We start from the raw sequence: 25390 nt of genomic DNA on the forward strand, positions 1-25390 counted from the left end.
GTGGGAATCGAACATGCCTAAGTTAACTAAATTTAAAAATTTAATTGTAAATGGGGCAGAAAGGGATTTATTTCAGAAATGTATTCTTTGTTGCAAGAAAAAATGGCTAAACTGGATTTAGATAAATCAAAGCCTAAATGGGAGAAAGATTTATCCTTAGAATTATCTCAAGAAGGATGGACTACTATGTGTGAAGATAGTGTGACTAAATTTGGTGAACTATAATTTTCAACATCAGTTGTATTAAATCCCGGAAAAGTTAAAAAGATATGGATTTAGTCATTCGGATTTATGTTTTAATTGTGGGACTCAAATTGGTACTTTTTTTTCAATTCTGTCTGGTTGTGTGATAAAGTAAGTCTTTTAGGATAAAAATTAAAGAGTTTAAGGCGGAATTATTGGAGACTACTTTAATGTTAGATCCACTGCTTTTTTTAAATGGGGTATATTACAACTTTAACAATGGGTTTAAGAATGGATAAATCTCAAATTGAGTTTATTCAGTAAGTATGAGCAGTGGCGAGGGAATGTATTGGGATTACTTGGAAAAATTATGTGGATTTAAATATGAATCATTGGCAAAATGAAAGCTTGTATTTGTTTGGAAAAGATAACAAATTACGTGATTTTTTAAATGTGAAGATTGGTCTAAAATTTACAGTCTTTTGCCTCTCTTCCTTCTTAAAGAGTGGAGTAACATTTACAATTTTCCAGTGCAGACTTGGCAGACAAGGATAGATGGACTTTAAACATGAACATGGTGAGTAATTAGTGAAGCTATTCATTCAGATATACTGCTCACAACTAAGTAATTCCAAAACACCCAAGTTATAGGGTTCCACATGAGAGGCGAGGCCAATAGCCGCAGAGATCAAGACAAAGCTGAATCATACACACCATTACTACCAAGATTTACATTAGTGACATATCAGAGTCAATGCGATACTTTAAGATTAGTTACAGCACAGTAACAGACCCTTTAGGCCCACAAACCTGTGCCTCCCAATTCACCTTCAACACACTCATACTTTTTGAACAGTGGGAAAAATCTGGATCCCCCTCCCCCACCCCGGGGAAAACCTAAGCACACACAGGGAGAACATAGAAACTCCTCACAGAGAGAGCAGGATTTGAACCCCATCCCTATCACTGGCAGCGCAACAGAGTTGCGATTCTGCCATCCACTGTTGAACCATGTTGGACATGAAGAAACTCAAATCAAGGAAGTCAATAAATGGAGAGCATCAATATTTCATGAGTTGGTACGGATTAGTCCAGATTTTGAGAAAAGATGGATGGACAGTACTTTGCAACAACATAATAACAGTCAGTACAAAAGAAGCCATAGCGAGCTTGCATGGGAGCCAGGAAGGGAAAGTAGCCACTTGATTGAAATAGAAGCAAGAGAATAGGCTCAGGAGCCAGAACCCAAGTGAGAGAAATTCTGGTTCATGAGCAAGTCACGAAAACCCAATGATGCCTTCCAAAGTTCATTCCAAAGGCATTCATCTCAATTTATTTCTCCAGTTTGGGTATTTTAGATCATGACCATTCCGCAGTATTCTTCAACATGTGTTGTTATGAGGTGTAACAATGCAGCTCGTATTTGCACAGCAGATACAATAAGGGATCCACCCTTCCCCCTCTCCTTCATAGTGTCTATTTAAGACAAACATTTTTCTCTCAATTTGCCCATAATCTGCAAAGAAATGATGATGAGATCACAAGATGTTGCAATAGAACTTCATTCATCATTTGATTTGATCGTCTAAACAAGTTTTTTTTTATAAAATACAGACCTGTGAGGATCTCGGATGCATTGCTCGGGTGGAGGTGGGGGCTGGTACAATAAGGACATTCAAAACACTCTAAGATACATGGATGGAAAAATAATAGAGGGTAATGAGTGTGAGGTAGGGAAGGGTTAGGTTTGTAACGGCACTGATATACCATCGTTTACAAACAATTAAAGAATACCCTCACACGTTTCCTCCAGAAGACAATGCAGTCGACCTTCTTTATCCTCCTCAGACACAACATTGCATTCTTCAACTCCCCAAACATCACCCAGCCAAACCCCTTTGACCTTCTCCTTAGCTCAGTGCCACACGGTGATCCTGACCCTCTCTGTCAACTCCTCCTGCATCCGAGATCCATCACCCATATACTGACGCTTAACGCACCTGCGCACGTGGGCTATTCCTCCAGTGCGACGATCCAATGACATCATCAGCGGCAACTGGCACCGTTCCCAAAGCAGGCAGATACATCACCGTGACAGCCCCCTCCCCCCCACCTCCAGCCTGTACTCCATGCAAGGAGGCGACTGAATGGAACTGTCCCCAGGGTAACGGTCTGGAGAGTTGACAGTTCAGCCTGAACTTGTGTGATACTGCAAGACAGGAAATGCAGGGGTACGTCTGGTCCTCTGGCGCGCCGGTCCGCCGGCCCGCCGGCCCGCCGGCCCGCCGGCCCGCCGGCCCGCTGGCCCGCCGGCCCTCCGGCACACTGGCCCTCCGGCACACTGGCCCTCCGGCACACTGGCCCTCCGGCACACTGGCCCTCCGGCACACTGGCCCTCCGGCACACTGGCCCTCCGGCACACTGGCCCTCCGGCACACTGGCCCTCCGGCACACTGGCCCTCCGGCACACTGGCCCTCCGGCACACTGGCCCTCCGGCACACTGGCCCTCCGGCACACTGGCCCTCCGGCACACTGGCCCTCCGGCACACTGGCCCTCCGGCACACTGGCCCTCCGGCACACTGGCCCTCCGGCACACTGGCCCTCCGGCACACTGGCCCTCCGGCACACTGGCCCTCTGGCACACTGGCCCTCTGGCCCTGATGCAGAATGTGGACATTCAAAATACACTGGCTTCAACCTGTTGATGGAAACAGTGTTACATTTTCCATTACTGTCAATCACAAAACACTATGGATGGTGCCATAAGACCTGGAAAGGACCATCGTAAATGGGCTAAAGTGGTTTACGAACAACATCATGTCAAAGAAACACACGAGTACAGTGTTGTAAATCATTTGGCACATCCACTGCAGATGATGCTGCCACATAGGAGAACATCAGAGTAATCTCATTTTTCGAAGAAAATCAAGATAACTGACCTGTTTATGAGCACTGTGTCTGGACTCAGATTCACAAACTCACCTGGCAAGGTCAGCATACAGTCATAGACTAGCTCTTCCACTAAACATCCATGATCTGCCCTAAGAGCTGTAGTCACACAAAGGAGAACCATTGGCAAACTTTCGCTCCATGTCGATGATTTGCCACCTGCTGTCAATGGTGCTTTCGATCGTCAAGGAAAATGCTCAAAGATGCTGTTGGCCCTGAAATGCTTAGCCATAATTCAGGTAGTGCCCAGAGGATCAGTGAGAGCTCGGACTAATGCTGACTCGAACTGAGACCCTCGATCTGCTGTAATAGTGCCCAGAACACCAAAAGATGGAATCCAATGATCCACAAAAGTCCCATCAATTGTCTCTACAGAGATGCCGATGATAGGAATTTCATCCTTCCACCTGGTAGTCCTGTCCTCACACGTGAGCAGAAAAGTACATTGCCGAGATGGCAGAAGTGGACCTTTCAAGCCACAAGGTGCATGTGCTGGAAATGGGAATCCAAAACAACAAAATCCCCCAGCTTGAATTTCATGTGCCTGGAGACTTTAGGGCATTGACCCAGCAAGCAAGTCCTTGCCCATAATCCAACATTCTGTTTTAAACGAACCCAGGTAAGATGTTCCTTAACCAGTTTGATTGATGCTCTTCCACCAGGAAGAGATAGATTGTGAAGGGAAAATCTCCTGCCTCATAGCTGCACACACAAATAGCCTAGTCCTTCCTGTTGGGGGAAAAAAATCAGACCAACATTTCAGCCGATTCATCCAGGGTCACATCTTGAAGATGGAGACCAGAGTTGATCTGGTTACACCGGATGAAATCGGGATCAGTGCATCGTACATGAGCCATGGCATTGAAATTGATGTCAGTAGTTGTATGTAATGTTGCACCTGGATTGGGCACCAATTCGCTTTCTCTCAGATGTCACGTGTGTCTGATGAAAATTGAAGGATGAAGTGCAAGTGCTGAATCTCCCTTGGCAAGTAGAGATACAGTATGCATAAGAGGCTGGTGGTCTGTACAAATGGTCAAAGGATGACCTTCCAATAAAAAAGCTGAAATATTGGATTGGAAATTGGGATTCATGAGGGAATTACAAAGAAACATTTCCAAATTGTATCTTCTACTTCAAGAGGAATCTCCAAATCCAGACTTGAATAAATCAAAAGAAAGATGGGAATTGGATTTGGGAACTGAAATTGACCCTTTTTGCTGGTCTGACACTTGTTGGGACAGCAGTTAATGTTTTTGATAGATTAGTTAATAATAACTTATTCATCAATTATATTTCATGGCACATCAATTAATTTATTCCTAATTTTTCAAATTCATGTTTTAGATCTGAATCCAATCTTAAAATTGATTGTGGGGAAATGCAAAATTGTATTTCCTTAGCAAAGGTGATTTATAATATTAGAACTGGGTATGATACCTACTTCAAAATATGGAAACCATATTTAGATATGGGTTTGGATATCTAATGTATTCACTTCTCCACCCCACCACCACTTTTCTTTAATCTTAATGGTTGAACCTTATCATGTTGGTTTAATTCTACTATTTTATTAATATCCTGCCTTTCCTTTTGGAAGGGAATAGTAATCACAGGAGCTTTGCACCTAGATCTGTATTTTTTTCTTTTATACTTTTTTTCTCTTCTCACTTTTATGTACAGTACAACATTTATTTTTTTATTCTATTTTGATCATTGAACGTATCATTTGGATACGATTCTATTATTATATTGAACTGTATACAAAACTATAAATATATATTTTTTAAAACAGAAATGTTTCACTGCGAGATAGATAGCTAAGAGTTCTTGCCCAAATGTACTATACTTTGCCTGAGCCAGTGACCGCTTGGCTGAAAAAAAACACCAAGGTTCCAATTGCCCACAGACTAGTTGTTCGAACACTGCTCCCACAGCACTGACAGATGCATCTGTTGTAAGAGAGCAAGGCCTTAGGCATTTGATGTACAAGCTTCGTGACATTTGCAAGAAAAGTGTTCACATCATGGAAAGCATACACAAAGTTAAGGTCTTTTTGAAGCAGACATCAGATCCTTTGAGTCGTTCAGCAAGAGGTAATAAAAATGCTGTGGCATTCACCAGGGAACAGCGATAAAAATTCCTCATACCTAAAAACCATCACAATTGGCCAACCTTAATGGGGGGAGGAAATTCTCAAAATTCACGCACTTCTCATTCATCAGCCAAAATACCATGTTGCATAACTCTAGGTCCCATAAATACAAGATCAGAAGCACCAGAAACACTTTCCTGGGATTAATCACGATGCCACATTCCTCAAGCCTCGGAAACAATGAGATAAGGTGGCTCTTGTGCTTCTCTTCATCCACACTTACAACCAGAATCTCCTCGATCAACACAAGCACCAAAAAAAACCCAAGGCCAGTGAGTTTGTGGTCCATGAACCACTGGAATGTCTGAGCTGCATTCCACAGACCGAATGGTATTCTCAGAAACTCAAACATGCCGAACGGGACCATCACTGGTGTCTTCGTGACATCCGAAGACTCAAATGGAATCTAATAGTAAGCATGTACTAGATCTATTTTAGCAAATACATATTTGCCGTGGAGGTTGGCTGAGAAGTCTTGTCAATTTGGAATATTGTATCAGTCAGGCACGGTGGAATTGTTCAGGGGACGATCATCTCTGCAAGGCCGCCAATCCCTAGTATTTTTCAGAACCATATGCAACCGTGAAGCCCAGCAGCTGTCAGATCTGTGGACGACACCCAACTCTTGCCAATCCAATCTTGCGATTTTAAGATAATCTGGGGGCATTACGACCTGCGTCTCAGACCCTGCCTTTATATGGTGGCTTATTGCATGTCTGTACACCATTACGATGGGGTCACGAGGCGAGGAAAACACTTGAGCAAGGCTTGGAAAGGGCAGGAATCAGGTTGAAGGCTTGTCAGGCAGCAGATGGCATTGGAAGGACAACAAATGCAGCTCACTTGCATTCAAGAGCTGCAGTCCACACAACAACGTTTTTTCAAATACATCACGGAAAAATGTGACAAGAAATCCACTCCCAAAATGGAATTTTCCACATTTACAACTGAAAAACCACCCAAAAAGATTGCAAGACAGAAATGAAGCACGAGTAACCTGTGGCCATGTTTGAAAAAGAGAATCATTTGTAGCTGAAAGAACACATGACATATTAGAAAGACTATGTTCCTCAGGGATTGGAGGGACCAGCACTGATCCAAAGTGACAGATAATTTTGGAGTTTTACATAGAGATGGCAAACAAATAACCTACTCCAACAATTGCCTCAAATTGTTTCCATTTTTCTCAGTTGCCTTCGATAATCACTCTCAAATGAGAACAAGATCCCAAGACAAAAGAACAGAACCAGGCCACCAGGCCCATCGAATCTGCTCCGTAAATACACACTGAGCTACTCTGCACTCATTCCAATTTCCAGCCTTTTCCGCATATCCCTTCATGCCCTCACTAACGAGATACTTGTCTATTTCTTGTTTAAATACTCCCAGTGATCTGGCATCCACTGCTGTATGAGGCAATAAGTTCCACAGCTCCATGACACTCTGGCGAAAGAAGTTCAACCCAATCTCTGTTTTGGATGGATAACCTCTAATTTTCTTGTCCTCGACTCACCCACCAAGGGAAACATCTTACCCGCATCCACCCTATCTAAACCTTTCAAAATACAAAATATCTCCATGAGCTTTCTTTTTTAATTTCCGATACCCCAATGAATACAATCCAAGAGCTGTCAAACTCTCCTCGTACATTATATTTTGTATTCTGGAAATCATCCTCATCATTCTCCTCTGCACCCTCTCCAACAACATCACATCCTTTCTCAGATAGGGGGCCCAAAACTGCACCCAGTACTCAAAATGAGGTCTCACCAGTGCCCCATAGAGCCTCATTAACATGACTTTTCCCTTGTACACTATTCATCTTGAAATGAATGCCAACATAGCATTCGCTTTCTTCATGACCAATTTCACCTGGTCATTAACTTTTAGTTTTCCTTGCACAAGGACACCCAGGTCCCTTTGCACATCCAAGGTCTGAATTTTCATCCCATCCAAATAGTATGCTTCCTGTTTATTTCCACTGCCAAAATGTACAACTGTATATTTCTCGGTGTTAAATCTCATCTGCCATCATTTTGCCCAGTTTCCTAATCTGTCAATATCCTTCTGCAACTTTACGGTTTCTACATTTCCTACTCTGTCCCCTATCTTGGTGACCTCCGCAAATTTGGCCACAAAACCATTTAAACCACAATTCAAATCATTAATTTATTTTTCCTTGGAATATATCTATCCTGCATTCCTTTTATTACTGCCACATGCCAATCCAGAATCGATCATTACTGAACCTGAACATGTTTATTGTGATAAACATCTTCTAATAAATGTTCTGGGTTTAATTTTTAAAAATCTCGTTGTGGCTCCTCTTCATCAACTGTTTGGAAGCTGAATTCACAAAATTTTCCAAATATTTTTTCAGCAATAATTCTGTGGTACAGAGGATTACTCATCTTTCCTTGATGATAAAAGTTGCATTTTGATTTTCTTGTCTCAACTGAACATTGTACAAGGTGAAGGCTGATTGAAATGGATTCAGTATTGATGGCCTTTTACTTTGCATTATTGCTGTGGCTCCACAGCTTGAATGATAAACTGGTGTTTCTACAGGGAATTAACTCATGGAAATGTTCTAAATACATTCATTGGAGATAGACCTTTGTGAAAAGTTTATTGCCCATCGGCAACAATCCTTGAAAAGAGATGAATCATCACCCAACAGAGCATAATCCCATCTGTCAGCACATGGTCCATACGCATCACCCATTATTCCCTCTTGTTCATGTGACCAACCAAATGCCTCTTAAATCGTGGTGATTTCACCACTATCCTGGCAGCGTGGGCCAGACCCCCACCGCACTGTGCAAAAACCTGCCTCACTTCTCTCCTTTTCCCCTCTCATGTTCAATATAGGCATCGTAGTATTTTTACATCTCCCACAGGGGAGGGGGAAGAAGAAATCTACCTTCTCCAGGACTACAATAATTGGATAAATTTCAACCAGGTCATCACTCAGCTTCCAATGTTCCAGAGAAAACTATCCAAATTTGTCCAACCTCTCCCCAGAACCAATGCTCTATCCCAAGCAACCCCCTGAAAAACTCTTTTTGTCATGCAGCAACTAGAAATGCAGAAAACACTTGAAATGTGGTCTAACCACGTTTATACTTCATGCCCTGCTCAATGAAGAATACTTTCTTTAACACCCTACACTTTTGTTGCCACTTTCAAGGAGCTCGCGCTTGCACCCCAAGATCCCTCATTGCAACACGACTACAACTCTTCTCAAAGTGCAAGACACTTGTCCAGATTAAACTCCATCTATAATTTCTCTGCCCACATTTATAAGTCATCTGGTTTGGAAGGGAAAATATGAGGGGAACTGAGTGGATCAACAGGACAGAGAGAAAACCTGGGGGGGTGTGGGCTGGTTACATGAACTTGGACAATTCCATATTCATACCATCGATTCACAAATTCAATAAGAGATGGTTCCTTTGTATTTGACCTCACCCAGACAATGGAGGAGGCAGAAGACAAAGGTCAGTGTGGGAATGGAATGGAACTTAAAACATCTTGTGACCATGAGCCAAGATGGCCATTGTGATCCAAGTGGAGGCGCTCAGCCAATCTGTCATTTACTCTGGATTGGGTTTCTTGCCACAGAGGGCACGGACATGGTTGGAGGAGGTGATTTTGAAACTTACCCTTCATGAGAATCCCTGGATGGTGGTAACTGATGTAGATTGCAGGAGAAAATGCCCGAGGACTGGGAGGAATTAGGAATCTATAATTATTTGAAACATCTTACTGCAAGATTCATCACCAACGAGTTGGAAAGCCGCTTCACACTATTCTCCCTTTCAGAAAGATTTAGTTAATAAACAAAACAATCTTTCAGCACAGCCAGGGGCAAAAGGGCTCTTAATTTAGTCTTGCAATCAACAGACTTTGAAGATACCCACCATAAAAGACTCATAATTCAATTCTCGATTCACTTCTGGTGGATGTATGAGAGCCAGTGGCTTGCTAAATCAGATGAGCCTTATTCTGAGTTTCCATTTTGACTTTCACACCATCAAATGCAAGCCCCAGTTTTTTATCCCCAAGTATTTTCTATCCTTACCCACTTTGCAACCACTCCTACCTGAAATTGGAACAAACAACAGCTAATTTTAACATGTATAAATCATATACAAAATAATTTACCCACATTTTCACATCACTGTCGCCACTGAGTGATAACTTGTGCCCGTCAGGAAACTGCACCAGCCACTAAAGGATGCTATTTACCTTGGTATTACTGACTCTTTTCCAGTGTTACTTTCAGACATAATGACATATTCAACATGCACAATATTTCTTTTCTTACTGACCAGAACTAGAAAGCATTGTGTGAAAAAGAGAAAAGCTCAAGTCAACCAGGAGATACAAACTCCTGACTGCAATGTTGCTGTGCACATTTGCTACATTACTGAAGTCTCACAGAGCTTACAACAGATATTCAAAGTCAAGCAATAGCAGAATATGATAAAACGGTACAAGCCCTTTGGCCCACGATGTTGTGTTGATCTAGATATTTCTAACAAAAAAAAAACCCTGTAGCGGCTACTGTGGTAGATGCTGCTAAATAAAGGCAAACACATACAAAGGTAGTCAACTCAAGACTGGTTTATTGCAGACATACACAGACCTTTTATTCCCTGCTTGTCAATGAGAATATTAGTGAACACCTTCCGGTCCACAGGACTAGCAGGTTAAATCTACGAGCCATTAGTGCCCCATGCCTTTAGGCAGGGGCTTCATTTGATCCACTCACTGTACTTTGGTACCCAGCACTGTTAGCCCGCGACGTGTCAGGTAAGTCTGTGAACTGATGGTGGTGGTTTGTAATACTGTGCTGTGCATCCGCTACAACCCTGTTTTTCATTCACCCATATATGCCTGTCTAAGAATCTCTTAAATGCTCCTTACGTGATATTGTAATGGATAAATATATTTGGAGAATTTGGTAATATTTGGGATTTTGGTAAGATTTAGAGTAGGTTACATACATACACACACATACATTTTAAAACATCTTATTTGAAAGACTGAAGAATTATTGAAGATCTCTGGAGAATGTTATTCACATTCAAAAGTAGGTGTTAATCAAACTGATGTCATAAAATGAATGACCATTGTTTGGAAATGGAGCCAGGATGGCTGCAAGTACCTTTCTGCAGGCTGCTTACAGGAAATTCACTCCTAGGTTTTGTTTATCTAACACTAGGTTAAGCAGAAGAAAGAACTCCTGTTGTTTGGAAAAAGAGGAATGGAACTCTGTAGTAGCTTGCAGAAATAAGTTACCATCTAGAAAACCCTAACGGGGCAAAGTTCATCAGTGAGACATTGAGGTGACTAATGGTGGTACCTAAGTTGTGGAAATCCTGGAACAACACACCTCTCTCTAAAAACCCTACAAGAACTATCCTGAGCGGTAAACATTTACCTTTCGAGCACCAAATCCTGGTGAAATTTATACACATTCCATTCTGTGCACAGCGGAATTGCCTGCATCCAGAGAACTTGGAAGAAAGAGAAGTAAGATTGAACTGTGAACCAAATCACTTTTCTTAAATTTAAACACATTACAAATATGTGCACTTAGAATTAAAAAGGGGTTAATTTGGGTTTGTTAAGTATTCTTTTTGGCTTGGCTTCGCGGACGAAGATTTATGGAGGGGGTAAAAAGTCCACGTCAGCTGCAGGCTCGTTTGTGGCTGACAAGTCCGATGCGGGACAGGCAGACACGATTGCAGCGGTTGCAGGGGAAAATTGGTTGGTTGGGGTTGGATGTTGGGTTTTTCCTCCTTTGCCTTTTGTCAGTGAGGTGGGCTCTGCGGTCTTCTTCAAAGGAGGTTGCTGCCCGCCAAACTGTGAGGCGCCAAGATGCACGGTTTGAGGCGTTATCAGCCCACTGGCAGTGGTCAATGTGGCAGGCACCAAGAGATTTCTTTAGGCAGTCCTTGTACCTTTTCTTTGGTGCACCTCTGTCACGGTGGCCAGTGGAGAGCTCGCCATATAACACGATCTTGGGAAGGCGATGGTCCTCCATTCTGGAGACGTGACCCATCCAGCGCAGCTGGATCTTCAGCAGCGTGGACTCGATGCTGTCGACCTCTGCCATCTCGAGTACTTCGACGTTAGGGATGTAAGCGCTCCAATGGATGTTGAGGATGGAGCGGAGACAACACTGGTGGAAGCGTTCTAGGAGCCGTAGGTGGTGCCGGTAGAGGACCCATGATTCGGAGCCGAACAGGAGTGTGGGTATGACAACGGCTCTGTATACGCTTATCTTTGTGAGGTCTTTCAGTTGGTTGTTTTCCCAGACTCTTTTGTGTAGTCTTCCAAAGGCGCTATTTGCCTTGGCGAGTCTATTGTCTATCTCATTGTCGATCCTTGCATCTGATGAAATGGTGCAGCCGAGATAGGTAAACTGGTTGACCGTTTTGAGTTTTGTGTGCCCGATGGAGATGTGGGGGGGCTGGTAATCATGGTGGGGAGCTGGCTGATGGAGGACCTCAGTTTTCTTCAGGCTGACTTCCAGGCCAAACATTTTGGTAGTTTCCGCAAAGCAGGACGTCAAGCGCTGAAGAGCTGGCTCTGAATGGGCAACTAAAGCGGCATCGTCTGCAAAGAGTAGTTCACGGACAAGTTTCTCTTGTGTCTTGGTGTGAGCTTGCAGGCGCCTCAGATTGAAGAGACTGCCATCCGTGCAGTACCGGATATAAACAGCGTCTTCATTGTTGGGGTCTTTCATGGCTTGGTTCAGCATCATGCTGAAGAAGATTGAAAAGAGGGTTGGTGCGAGAACACAGCCTTGCTTCACGCCATTGTTAATGGAGAAGGGTTCAGAGAGCTCATTGCTGTATCTGACCCGACCTTGTTGGTTTTCGTGCAGTTGGATAATCATGTTGAGGAACTTTGGGGGACATCCGATGCGCTCTAGTATTTGGTGTCGAAGGCTTTGGTGAGGTCAACAAAGGTGATGTAGAGTCCTTTGTTTTGTTCTCTGCACTTTTCTTGGAGCTGTCTGAGGGCAAAGACCATGTCAGTAGTTCCTCTGTTTGCGCGAAAGCCGCACTGTTAAGTATAGAGTTAGGTTAGAGTATAGAGTTAGGTTAAAGTTTAATTCTATTTTCATGATTAAATTTGATTAAAAATAACTTCTGTTTTAAAAACCACTTGTCTTGGTGAATGTCTCTTGCTGCTGGGTTTTGGGATCCTTTGGGCTCTTAACAATATCTGCTTGGATAATGACATTGGGCCTGTTCAAAGTAGGAAATGGCCTCTACCAGCAGGAATTTCTATTTGATAAAAAAATATTGATAGGTGGCTGGCCACATACTTTTCCTAAAAATTAATACCCTCTCCCTCCCTAAACCACATTCAGCCCCGTGACATCTTTCTACGTTGCATTACTGGGACCACCAAGGACCTGACCCATTTCCCATCTCTCCTTGCAATGCCAATAATGGCAGCTGCCATTAAGAACTGACAAATCACATTTTAATTCAGCAAGCTAGATGAAAATCATCCTGACATCCTGCTTAAAAAGATGGGTCAACAAACCTTCCTAATTTTGTCACTTCATTTTTATTTTGCTTCCCATGGGGCATTAGCAAAAACTGTCCTATCCATTGGCTCGCCAAATTATGAGTAAAATCATGATCCCTGTTCATGAAAACCCATAATTTTCAATGTTACACAGATATACTAGGAAGAATTCTGTAATAAAAGTGAATAAAACATTGAAAGAATTTCCCCCTTATCAACGCTGAAATTGTAGCGCACTAGGCAACTGGGCAAGCAAAAAAGGCCAAATAACTGCAACACTTGGACAGTCCAAGATGGCACAGAGTCCCCTTTATCACTGAGAAGGAGCCTGGGCCTTGCACCATGTGCGGGCTGAGATGCCCTTCACTTCCGCGTAGCGGCCAGCCAGCTGGAGAGTGATGCTGGAAGTCAGGGGCACGTTACCAGAAGTGGGTGGGCCAGTGAGCACACGTGGGAAATTTAAACCAGAAAAGCCAGTCTTTGTTTTACACTCACCTTGGTTGGATGTCTCTTTATTTAGTAGCGCTGCCGCAGCGGATGCTACAAATGGAAAACTTCTTACTTGCTACAACCAAACAGGTCTGCAAGATACACCAACCTAAATAGAAAACATGACCAGAAATCCCAGAGATCATAAATTCAAAAGGATTGGTGAAATCTTTACTCTGTATTTTTAACACCAAAGTCCCTATATTTTTAAGGCATTCGATCAAGTAACTGAGAAACATTACATTTTAAACACATGGTACATCAGGATCAGAAGGATTGGAGCAATATTGTTCAGGTGACACAACTTTAAAAAATAACATCTAACGATGAAGAATGTGATGCTACAACAGGAAAAACGGATGGAATCAGGCACATTCTATGAGCACTGGGAAGCAAAAAATGGATTGGTTTTCCATCCCTTCCTCAGCGACCCAATGACCCCGACAGGTCCTCCCCGTCCTGCGACCATAATGGAGTCCAAAGGATCAATCAGACCCCACAATGGTCGCAAGTCGGCGTTTTGCCCCCGTGCGAGGAGCCCTGAAGTCTTAGAGCCTATTTTTAAAATCAAATGATTTGACAAACGAGAACAGTCACAGGATTGACTTTGTGACTCAGGGTCCATTAGCTGGGGGCAGCCATCTTAATTTCTGTGCGCATGCGCCAGTGGTCAGTTGCCACTTGCGAAAGGGTTCGCTTCGTCGCCCTCAATCGGCACATGCGTATCTGCAACATTTGCGCGAACTCACCACGCATGCGCAAACCAGACTTGCCAATCACCTACCCCCGCCCCTTCCCGCTGCAAGTAACCCCGCGGCCTCCAGCCTCGCCCTGTCGGCGGCATCAGGCCTCGCACCGACGCCTCGGCTCCACCCAAACACCCAGCCGGTACCGGCCGCTCCCGGGTGGGGCCCGGTGGGCTGCGGGTCGCCCGCTTTCCCTGGACCGCGCGGCTGTGGAAGGTTCCGGCGCCTCCGCCAACTTACTCCCATTCGCGCCCGAGGCGACACGACGGACCCCGAGCAGACGACGCTGCCGCAAATGTCCCGCCTCCTCACAGCAAGAGCCAATCAACCAGCGAACCCGCCCATCAATCCAACCCGACTTCAGCGTCCAATCAAATAACGGCCTCACCGAATCAACACGTTGCCTCGCGTAACTGAAGCAACCAATCAGCGAGCGAGCGAGCGAATACACAGGTGAACCCAATCAGCATCAGAAGACAAATCAAGCAGTCGAAGGATCAGAAGACCCTTCGGCCCTTCCACTTTTTACTAATCCAACAACAATCAAATCCTTGGGAAACACAGGATCACTTTGTCCTGGCTCCAGGATTCCTCTGATCTCAAGCAATACATTGTACCCCAACTGCAAGGGAGACTATTTATTCTCAATCTTTCCTCCATATTTATTACCGCTTCCAATTTAATGTCTGCTACTTTTTTCAAAGTATCTACATCTAAGTTCAATGTATATGATCCCTCTACGAGTGGGTACGGCAATAAACTCATCACAAGTCCATGGATCCCAATTTCAAATGCACCTTCAAAAGCGGAGAGAATTCCAAGGATATTACATTTTCATTGAAGACATTTCTTAAAGTCTAAGCAGCTGATTAGTTATTGGGAAATTGTGACACTTGGTGTTCGACTCCTTTGGATTATCCTCTCTCGATCCGTGCTGCTGTGTCCTCTCATAATGTTGTAAGGTCATCTCCCTTTTTACCAACGACCAAGAGATCCACATTCAAACTTTCCTTCTATCACCTGCTTAAAACACCCCAGAAACAAATCTGACGATCTTTGTGCACTTCTCATGCTTCAGGTAAGGAAACTGTACACGTGACTCCCGATGTAAGATGAGCAAGACCATTCGATGTGAAATTGGAGCGTGCGCGCTACTGTGATGGGTGGAAAGGTGGACACACGCCCAAAAAATCAAAGTCAAAGACTCCTTTATTACACTGGCTGCTCTGCTTCTATTCTCTCCCTGCTGCTGTCGACTGGAGTGATGTCACATCCATGCCGGCCTCCAATTGTTCAGTGTTCCCTTCTTTGTTGATTCCTGCCGTGCGCGTTGTCCCCTGGTATGAAAGTTGTTGGTCCCCGTGGACTCTGAACAGTTGCCACATTCGTCGGCCATCGTGTGTACAGGGTGGCATCCCAGTTAGCATGATGCCCCACCTTCCTAGAACCAGCGCTGTTCGCTGCTTTCGGTCGTCTATATCTGGGTCGTGGGGGCTGAATTTGCTAATGTCCTGATGTGCTGGTTTGAGGTGGTCAATGGTGAAAGTCTCTTCCTTCGCACCGATATCCAGCACACTCACCATGATGTGTGGAATGTGTGATATAGAAAATTTAGGTTAAAAAGACTTAATTTAAAATGTGATGATTAATCATAAACAGGGAAGCCAGAACGGACAGAGAGTTTACTAGCAGTCAAGGACAGAAGGAGCTGCTGAATATGTTTTTTTAAACCTATCTTTTCATGGTCATAGTGAGAGACATGCAGGAGACAAAGGATTGATAAGAAGTGTGAGAAACAGAATTCAGTGAATGTAGAGTTCACAGCGTACGTAACGAACGTGATAATTAATAATGCAGTTATACTTAGAATGTTTTTGTAATACTAACCAATTAAAACAGTATTAATAAGAAGGGGAAGGGCAAATAATAAAGGTATAAAAATCAATGCACTGTATGTATCGGGGCTTAACTGGTGAGAAACCAGTTGAGTCCAACTCTGCAGACTTGTAAATAAAGCTTGTCGTGTCATCAGTTTTAAAGAGACTCATGTGTGAGAAGTTTTATTTCTGACAAATGGGGGTTCGTCCGGGATCTACACTCCGGCGGTGAGGGGAGGCGAGAAGAGGGACATCGGAGGCGGTGCACCCCGCTGAATTCAGCGGCTCCTAGTCCCTTGCTCGTTGCTTCGGGCGGCTTGAGCGAGTGGTATCCGGACAGGGTGACACGACAAGACGGAGAGGAGAAGGGTGACGGTTCAATCCCCGGGAAGACACCGGTAAGTGACGACTTACGATTGTGGTGTGGGGATTGGGTAACAGGTGTAACGGGATACACCTGTTTGGATAAAAACCTAACGGAATAGATTAAGTATAGATCTTTTGTCGTTGTGTGAGGACCCTGTCGCGGGACTCTAGGATAGACCCCAGGGAAACCTCGGCGGTAACCGAAGGAGGAACAGCACCTCCGACGAAGTGCCGAGAAGAGAGGGGTCAACCCCAGGAAAACCTCAGCGGTAACCGAAGGAGGGACAGCACCTCCGACGAGGCGTCTGAGAGGAAGGGAGTAGGGTCCAGAGCGAGAGGGTCCTCAGCAACGATAAACAGATCTAGGTGGGAAAATGGGAGGATCAAAATCTAAGGGCTCGTCTGAAAATTCAGGACAATTCCTGGGAGTACCCCTTGACAGCCCTTTGGGGAGAATGTTTGAAAATTGGGATAGTAAAAGATATCGGGACAAAAACAAGAAAAAGATGGTCCAATATTGTCTCCTTTGGTCAAAACAACCTATTAAAGGTTCCTCGGTCTGGTGGCCGAAATTTGGATCTGATGAGGATTGGGTTAAACAAGCATTAAACATATATGTAAATTCGAGACCAAAGGTGAATCAAGAAGAGTCAGCATATGCATTTTGTTGGGTTCCCTGGCCAGGATCCTTAACAGAATGTTTTAAATTGAGAGTGGCAGGAGAAAAGAAATGGGAACCTCTGGACAACCTTCCCCCTCCTTATATTCCCCCGGTGCCTACTGCGCCCGAGGAAAGCTTATTACCGGAGGGGAAAGGTGATGAATCTGATTGCCCCGAAGGGGGCCGGGATAAAAAGGATGAATTAAGGGAGTCGGACCCTAAACTTCCACCGGTAAACCGACCCTGGACAAGATCCCAGACTGGTCCAGGACCATCAAACTTTTCAATAAACCTAAATCCCCTGAGAGAAGTTCCCATGGGAGGACCGGGAGGGGTAACAGGATATGTGAATGTTCCCCTAACTAGTACAGAGGTGCGGGGATTTAAGAAAGAAATGAAAAAGTTATTGGAAGATCCTATAGGACTGGCTGAACAGCTTGACCAATTCTTGGGACCAAACACATATACGTGGGAAGAGATGCAGGCAATAATGGGAACATTATTTTCACCCCAGGAGAGGCAGATGATTCGACGGGCTGCCCTCCTCATGTGGGAATATGAACAACCTGGGGACCCTAGACCCCATGAACAAAAATATCCCTTAAATGAACCCAGGTGGGACAAACGAACACCCGAGGGATTGGCAAGTATGAGACAATATAGAGAGTGGACAATTAAAGGGATACGGGAGGCTGTGCCAAAGGGTCACAATTTTACCAAGGCATTTGGGAACCACCAGGGGAAAGACGAGTCCCCTACTGATTTTTTGGAGAGGGTGAGAAAGAATGTCCAACAGTATGCTGGTGTGGACCCTAGTACACCAATGGGTGAACAGCTTATTCGAATTGAATTTGTTTCCAAATCATGGCAAGACATTAGAAAGAAACTAGAAAAGGAGGAGGACTGGAGTGAAAAACCCCTAAGTGAACTGTTAAAAAAGGCACAAAAAGTATATGTGCAGAGAGAAGAAGAAGATCAAAAGAAGGCGACAAAGGTTATGGTACAGACTATCCGACAGATGAATGCTGAATCCAGAGGGGAAAGAAAACAAAACCTTCCTCTAAACAATCCAAAATATCCAAGAGAGGGAAGACCCCGGAGGTTCGTTAAGTGCTATTACTGCAATGAGGAAGGACACTTTAAGAGGGAATGCCCCCGATACAAGAGGGAATTGCGTGCCCTCGAACTTATGGAAGAAGATTAGGGGTGTCAGGGGTTCCAAATGTTAGGGACCAAATATAAGAGGGAACCCCTGGTAAAACTAAAAATTGGTCCCAAGGGAGAAGAGGTGGTGTTTATGGTGGACACAGGAGCGGAACGAGGTAGTGTAATAACTGTGCCAATCGGAACTGAGCCTATAAAAAGTAATTTGACAATTTCTGGGATAGAAGGGGCTCCCAGAATGGTATCAATAATTCCCCAAGTAACAGTGAAACTGGAAGAAAGAGAAGGGGTACAAGACCTCTTGTTATTACCTTCGGCTGGATTTAACCTCCTAGGAAGGGACTTACAGGCTCTCCTAGGTTTGGGTGCTCTCCCTGTGGACGGAGAAGTGCGAGTCCACCTCTGCGCTTTAAAGGAAGAGGATGAACGGCAGATTTACGAGAGAGTCTGGTATAAGGAGGGAAATCGAGGAGGTCTGGACATCCCACCTTTACATGTCACATTAATACCAGGTCATCAGCCGGTAAGGAAACGTCAGTATCCTATTTCTTTGGAAGGGAGAAAAGGGCTACAGCCGGTAATTGAGACTTTAATACGAGACGGACTATTAGAAGAATGCATGTCACCTTATAACACCCCTATACTCCCAGTAAAAAAGTCAGATGGATCCTATCGCCTAGTTCAGGATCTAAGAAGTTTGAATGCTATTGTTCAGACCCGCCACCCAGTGGTGCCTAATCCCTATACTATTATGAGTCGGATTCCCCCAGACCATGAGTGGTTTAGTGTTATCGACTTAAAGGATGCCTTCTGGACTTGTCCGTTAGAAGAGGAAAGTAGAGATATGTTTGCGTTTGAATGGGAAAATCCATGGACAGGTAGACGGAGACAGTTTCGGTGGACTGTATTGCCCCAAGGGTTCACTGAATCTCCAAACCTGTTTGGACAAATGCTAGAACAAATCCTGATGGACTATCCACAATCTGATGATTCCCAACTAATGCAGTATGTGGATGATTTACTATTATCAGGACCCAAGGAACAAGAAATGAGGAGAGAGACCATTAGACTCTTGAATTATCTGGGGAAAAAGGGTCTACGAGTGTCCAGAAACAAGTTACAGTTTGTTGAGAAAACTGTGATATATCTGGGACACCAGATAAGTAAAGGACAGAAACGGATTACCCCTGAACGAATTGCGGGAATCACTAGAATGCCTTTACCCCGTAATAAGAAGGAAATAAGACAATTCCTGGGACTCTTAGGATACTGTAGGTTATGGATAGAGGACTACTCAGCTTTGGTGAAGTTTATGTATGATAAACTGACAAATGAAAATGACTATCCATTGAAATGGACCCAGGAGGAGGAGGGATGGTTCGAGGACTTGAAACATCGCCTAACACGAGCCCCAGTGCTCACTCTGCCCTCTTTAAAACAGCCCTTCCAGCTATTTGTCACTCATAACCAAGGAACAGCTGTGGGAGTTTTAACACAGGAAAAAGGCGGTCAGCGACACCCAGTAGCTTTCCTTTCCAAAATGATGGACCCAGTGTCTCGCGGATGGCCGACGTGTATCCAGGGAGTAGCGGCTGCTGCTCTGTTGGTAGAGGAAGCACGTAAACTTACTTTTGGAGGAAAGATGACTGTGTACACCTCCCATTCTGTGAGTGTTTTATTAACACAAACTGCCCATCGATGGCTGACTGATTCTCGCATATTAAAGTATGAAACCATTTTAATGGTTGGAGAAGATTTACAGTTTGCAAAAATTAATAGCTGCAACCCAGCTCAATTTTTATACGGCAGTGAAACAGAGAAAGAGGTGGAGCATGACTGTGTCGAGTTGACAGATCTTCAGACCAAGACCCGAGAAGACCTTTGCGATACTCCGCTGGGAGAAGGATATGAATTCTACATTGATGGCTCCGCCAGATGTGTTGACGGAATGAGAAGAAATGGGTATGCTATAATAGAAGGAAATACTTGGAAAGTAGTAGAATCCACGAGACTACCCGGAAGCTGGTCAGCACAATCCTGTGAACTATATGCCTTGCAGAGAGCCCTCAGAATACTGGCAAAGAAAATTGGAACGATTTACACAGATTCCAAATACGCATACGGAGTAGTGCATACCTTTGGTAAGATCTGGAAGGAGCGTGGTCTAATTACATCAAGAGGAAAGGAATTGGCACACGAACAGATGATTACTCTGACTCTAGAAGCCTTAACATTACCCCAAGAAATAGCAGTGGTCTACATACCAAGCCATCAAAGGGGAGATAACCCGACAGCAATTGGAAACAGACTGGCTGATGAAAGAGCAGCCATGCAACAAGAAGTCCGTTTGCTGACTTTAATCCCAATAAGGCAAGGCATAAAGACAGCTCCCATTTTCACTGCTAAGGAAGAAAAGAACATGGATCAGCTGGGCGCAAGCCAGTTACCTGATGGAACATGGAAAAACACCAGATGGAAGAATTGTTCTAAATAAAGAAATAACTCGCAATATTTTAAAACACCTGCATCAACAGAGCCACTGGGGCACCCAAGCCTTATGTGACACAGTGCTTCGAGAATATGTGTGTAAAGGAATCTACACCTTGGCCCAACAAGAGGTGCAAAATTGTTACCTATGCACAAAAATTAATAAGAAGATAATGAGGACAGGGACCATGGGAGGTCAACCATTAGCCATACGCCCTTTTCAACGTATCCAGATCGACTTCACAGAGTTACCTCAAGTTCAAAGATGGAAATATCTGTTGGTGATAATAGATCACTTTACCCGATGGGTAGAAGCCTTCCCAACAATAAATACTACAGCCTCTACAGTAGCTCGCCTCCTCCTAGAGCAGATAATCCCCAGATATGGTATAATGGATTCTATAGACTCAGACAGGGGTCCACATTTTTCTTCAAAAATCCAGCAATTGATTTGTGATGCATTACAGGTCTCTTGGAAATTACATACCCCTTGGCATCCACAAAGCTCAGGGAAGGTCGAACGTATGAATGGAACACTAAAAATCCAATTGACAAAGTTAATGGTGGAAACTAAAATGCCTTGGATAAAGTGTCTGCCCCTAGCCTTATTGAGAATTCGTACTGCCCCACGAAAAGATGTAGGGCTGTCCCCTTATGAAATGATGTTTGGGCTTCCCTTCTGGAGTACAGTTGAGGGGTGTCCCACCTTGGGGGAAGGGGATATATTTGTTAGGAACTATTTACAGGCACTGTCACGCTCTCTTACAGATTTACGAAAGAGAGGACTATTGGCACAAACACCGCCTCTAGACTTTTCTTTACACAAAGTGGAACCAGGAGACTGGATTCTTATCAAGACCTGGAAGACTGAAAAGCTCCAGCCCCAGTGGGAAGGTCCATACCAAGTTCTCTTAACTACAGAAGCTGCAGCACGAACAAGAGAGAAGGGGTGGACACACGCATCCAGATTTAAGGGACCTGTAGAGGCGCCACAGGACCCTGATACGAACTCAGATTGGACTTGTATTCCTGGAGAAAACCTCTTACCTTACGATTTTGCAAAAAGACTTAATTCACAATGTTATTGTTATGTTCTTTGATTTTTCTTAGTTTGCCTATGTCTTTATCAGGTGTGAAATGTAAGAAATGCAGAGATACAGTGGTCCTGTTTCAGGACCACATTTGGGGAAGAAAGGAAGGTAATTTCATTTCCCATACCTCAGTTCCTGAGAAATGCTGGGCAGAAAATACCACCCAACATCCATATACCCCTTGTGTGGAAAAAGAAGGAAATAATATGGGTCATTATATACAGATTCCTAATACCACTCCTTTCCCTCTTAACGGTTGGAAAGGTGACTCAAGCCCACCATGCCCTGATGGACTCTGGTTTTGCATACACCAACGTACTGTTCCAATGAGAAGTTACACTCCACACTCGAGATTGCCTGTCCCTTTAAGACAGCCGGACTTAGTTCGAGTCCATCCAAATAACCATGTAAGTTTCGGTAATGCAATTGGGGGAGATAACCTTTTTGTAGATCTGGCAACTAAAATTGCAGGAACTTTTAATGTAACCAATTGTTGGGTCTGCGGGGGTCCACGGATGTCAGAACAATGGCCTTGGTGGGGAGAACCTCTCAATTCATTGACCATGATTTCCCGTATTTGGACAACTAACCGAACGAGATCAAGAGAAACCTGGTCTCTCTCTAACGTCCCCTCTGGTTTTTATTGTCTCTCACGAGCCGGCAAATACCCAGTAGGAGAAAGTCCCTGCAAGGCTGTATGGATTCGCATTTCGCCTGGTGTTTTCACTTGGTTTCCTAAACCTCAGACTTGGTTCTTATCCACTGTTTTTAAAACTAATTGCCTACCCCTGTCTAATAGCAGTATTCAGTTTTGGAATTGTACCACTTCCACCATCACAGGACCATACCAATCAAATCCTGTTCTTAAAAGAGTTTGGGAAAGGGGGTATGGAGTATCCCCAAATGGATTATTCTGGGTATGTGGTAATAAAGCTTATACTCGTCTTCCCTCACAGTGGAGTGGAACTTGTTTCCTAGGAATAATCCGCCCAGAATTTTTCCTTCTACCCCACGATCACGGTCATAAATTAGGCGTGAAGGTCTTTGATACATTACATCGTGAACCCCGCTCTACCACGGTACATTTGGGAGAATGGAGAGATGATTGGCCTCCAGAGCGCATAATTCAATATTATGGTCCCGCTACATGGGCTCAAGATGGATCTTGGGGTTATCGTACTCCTATATATATGTTAAATCGCATAATTCGCTTACAAGCAGTGCTTGAAATTGTTACAAATCAAACAGCTATAGCCCTGCAATTACTTGCATCCCAGCAAGGTCAAATGCGCTCTGCTATATATCAGAACCGTCTAGCCCTAGACTATCTCCTAGCCACGGAAGGAGGTGTATGTGGCAAACTTAATTTGACTAACTGCTGCTTACAGATTGATGATAATGGAAAAGCCGTTCGTAAAATCGCTGATAATATTCGTACATTGTCCCATGTACCGGTTCAAACCTGGCATCCTTTCCCACAATTTAATTGGATGGACAAATGGTTTGGAGGAACCTGGTGGCGTACCTTCTTGTGGGTCATCGGAGGTATTTTATTCCTCCTACTTATTTTGCCCTGTATTATTCCCTGTCTACGCAGCCTGGTGATTTCCATGGTCGAACAAGCTATGCAACCAGGGGGGATGGGAGACCCTGTAAGACTTTTATTTCAGCGTGAGATTAATGTATCATAAAACATTTCTCTTCCCTAGCTTAGAATCCCCATTCATATCTATACATATATTGAACACATTTTAAAGAGAGAAAGGGGTGGATTGTGATATAGAAAATTTAGGTTAAAAAGACTTAAGTTAAAATGTGATGATTAATCATAAACAGGGAAGCCAGAACGGACAGAGAGTTTACTAGCAGTCAAGGACAGAAGGAGCTGCTGAATATGTTTTTTTAAACCTATCTTTTCATGGTCATAGTGAGAGACATGCAGGAGACAAAGGATTGATAAGAAGTGTGAGAAACAGAATTCAGTGAATGTAGAGTTCACAGCGTACGTAACGAACGTGATAATTAATAATGCAGTTATACTTAGAATGTTTTTGTAATACTAACCAATTAAAACAGTATTAATAAGAAGGGGAAGGGCAAATAATAAAGGTATAAAAATCAATGCACTGTATGTATCGGGGCTTAACTGGTGAGAAACCAGTTGAGTCCAACTCTGCAGACTTGTAAATAAAGCTTGTCGTGTCATCAGTTTTAAAGAGACTCATGTGTGAGAAGTTTTATTTCTGACAGAATGAATGATACACACCCGTGAAGTCGAAGTCGAAGACTGGTTCGTTGAACTGGCAGCTCTGCTTATATACTCTCCCGCTACTGATGACAGGTCTTTCGAGACGGCAAAGCCAGCCTCGGATTGGTGGGTGTTCTTGCCATTGCTCATTGTTTCCCACTGTGCGGGATGTCACCTGGGACGAAGATGATTGGTTGCCGCAGGATCTGTGTAGTCACCGCGTTCGTCATCCATCTTGTGTACTGGCTTTCGTCCTGGTGAGCAGGCCGCCTCAAACATATATTGTGGAAGAATATGGACCCCATATTTACAAAGGGTGGCTCTAACATTCCCTTTCTCCTTAAGGCCTCAGTTTTTGAAAAGGAACGTTAAAGTACTTGGTTCTCCTGTTGGGGGTCCCTTGTCCTCATTTTTCTTCTTTTTCTTTTAGCAAGGGGATGGAGGGGAGATGGGGTGGTTTAATGGTGGGGGGGTTTCTTTATTCTTTCTTTTAACTATGACAAGTGTATTTATATTTTATTTGTGTTATTATTAATTGTGTGAATTCTTTGAGGATTTTATTTATAAATAATATTTTTAAAAAATGATCAGAGGTCAATCCACAGGACGTAAAGTGGCCTAGAGCAACACTGGGGACACCCTCCTGCCCCCCACCACCCCAAATATCAATGTGATCCACTACGATCATTGACAAAATCATCGAGGACCCCTTCACCCGGCCAACAGCATCATCCAGCTATTCCCGTCGGGAAAGAGATCCAGGAATTTCAGAGCCAGTACCTCCAGGCCCAGGAACAGCCTCTTCCTCCAGGCAGGGAGAACGTGGAACGATTGATGAGCTGCTCATACAAATACTCCTCGACTCTGCTATTTACTCAACAATGTTGAGTAATTTTTCTGGACGTGCTGCACATGTATCATTTGTCTGTTGTGTGAGGGCTTGGTTGTGTGTTTGCGTATGTTTATCCCAAGAACTCTGTTTTATCAGGTCGTACATGTGCTATCCAAGGGTAATAAATTTGATCTTGTACTCTGGAGCGGGTGCAGAATAGATTTTCTGGATCGGAGAATGTATCTCATGAAGCAAAGTTGACTGAGTAGGGCTTTTCTCTTCCCCACCCCCCAACCCCACAAAATTGACTTTATTTACAAATTATTTCCAAAGAGGAAGACCGTTCCGTCTTTTCTCCTCCTCCTGTTGTATCCAGATATTCCCTTCACTACACATTGCTGCATATGTCTCTGTTTACCTTCATTGCCACCACTTTGATACCGTGTGGTTACTGCCCCCCTCTGCTGTTGGAGGAGTTCCCCTTGGTCTCAGCCTCTCAGTGCACGGTTATGGAAGGATTATGATCCATCCCTATAGTACCTTCGTGTTGGCTACGCCAACCCACTGTCCATCCCACAGCAAG

General features: G+C 44.0%; 1 protein-coding gene and 1 long non-coding RNA gene across 7 annotated transcripts in view; one reads left to right on the forward strand and one right to left on the reverse strand.

Annotated features, from left to right (window-relative positions):
- The window catches only part of LOC138750243 (uncharacterized), a 37604-nt gene extending 23215 nt beyond the window's left edge, over positions 1–14389 (reverse strand). For all 6 annotated transcript variants that reach the window (XR_011349189.1, XR_011349188.1, XR_011349192.1 and 3 more), the window contains exons 1-2: positions 14322–14389; positions 13342–13444 (exon numbers count right to left, since the gene is read on the reverse strand). This is a non-coding gene — a long non-coding RNA (uncharacterized lncRNA). The remainder of the gene's footprint in view (positions 1–13341; positions 13445–14321) is intronic.
- A 1610-nt stretch (positions 14390–15999) lies between these two features.
- LOC138750242 (endogenous retrovirus group 3 member 1 Env polyprotein-like) lies at positions 16000–23943 on the forward strand. The gene is made up of 2 exons (XM_069912364.1): positions 16000–16356; positions 21405–23943. Exon 2 carries the CDS (start codon positions 21715–21717, stop codon positions 23416–23418), a length of 1704 nt encoding a protein of 567 aa, XP_069768465.1. The 5' UTR covers positions 16000–16356; positions 21405–21714; the 3' UTR covers positions 23419–23943.
- Positions 23944–25390: the final 1447 nt, after the last annotated feature.

The sequence above is a fragment of the Narcine bancroftii genome, unplaced genomic scaffold, assembly GCF_036971445.1.
Source record: "Narcine bancroftii isolate sNarBan1 unplaced genomic scaffold, sNarBan1.hap1 Scaffold_110, whole genome shotgun sequence".
In the NCBI taxonomy this organism is placed as follows: Eukaryota; Metazoa; Chordata; class Chondrichthyes; order Torpediniformes; family Narcinidae; genus Narcine; species Narcine bancroftii.

Bases quoted from the DNA above. Each gene is read 5' to 3' on its own strand.
- LOC138750242 (XM_069912364.1), top strand. From the start codon at position 21,715: ATGTTATTGTTATGTTCTTTGATTTTTCTTAGTTTGCCTATGTCTTTA.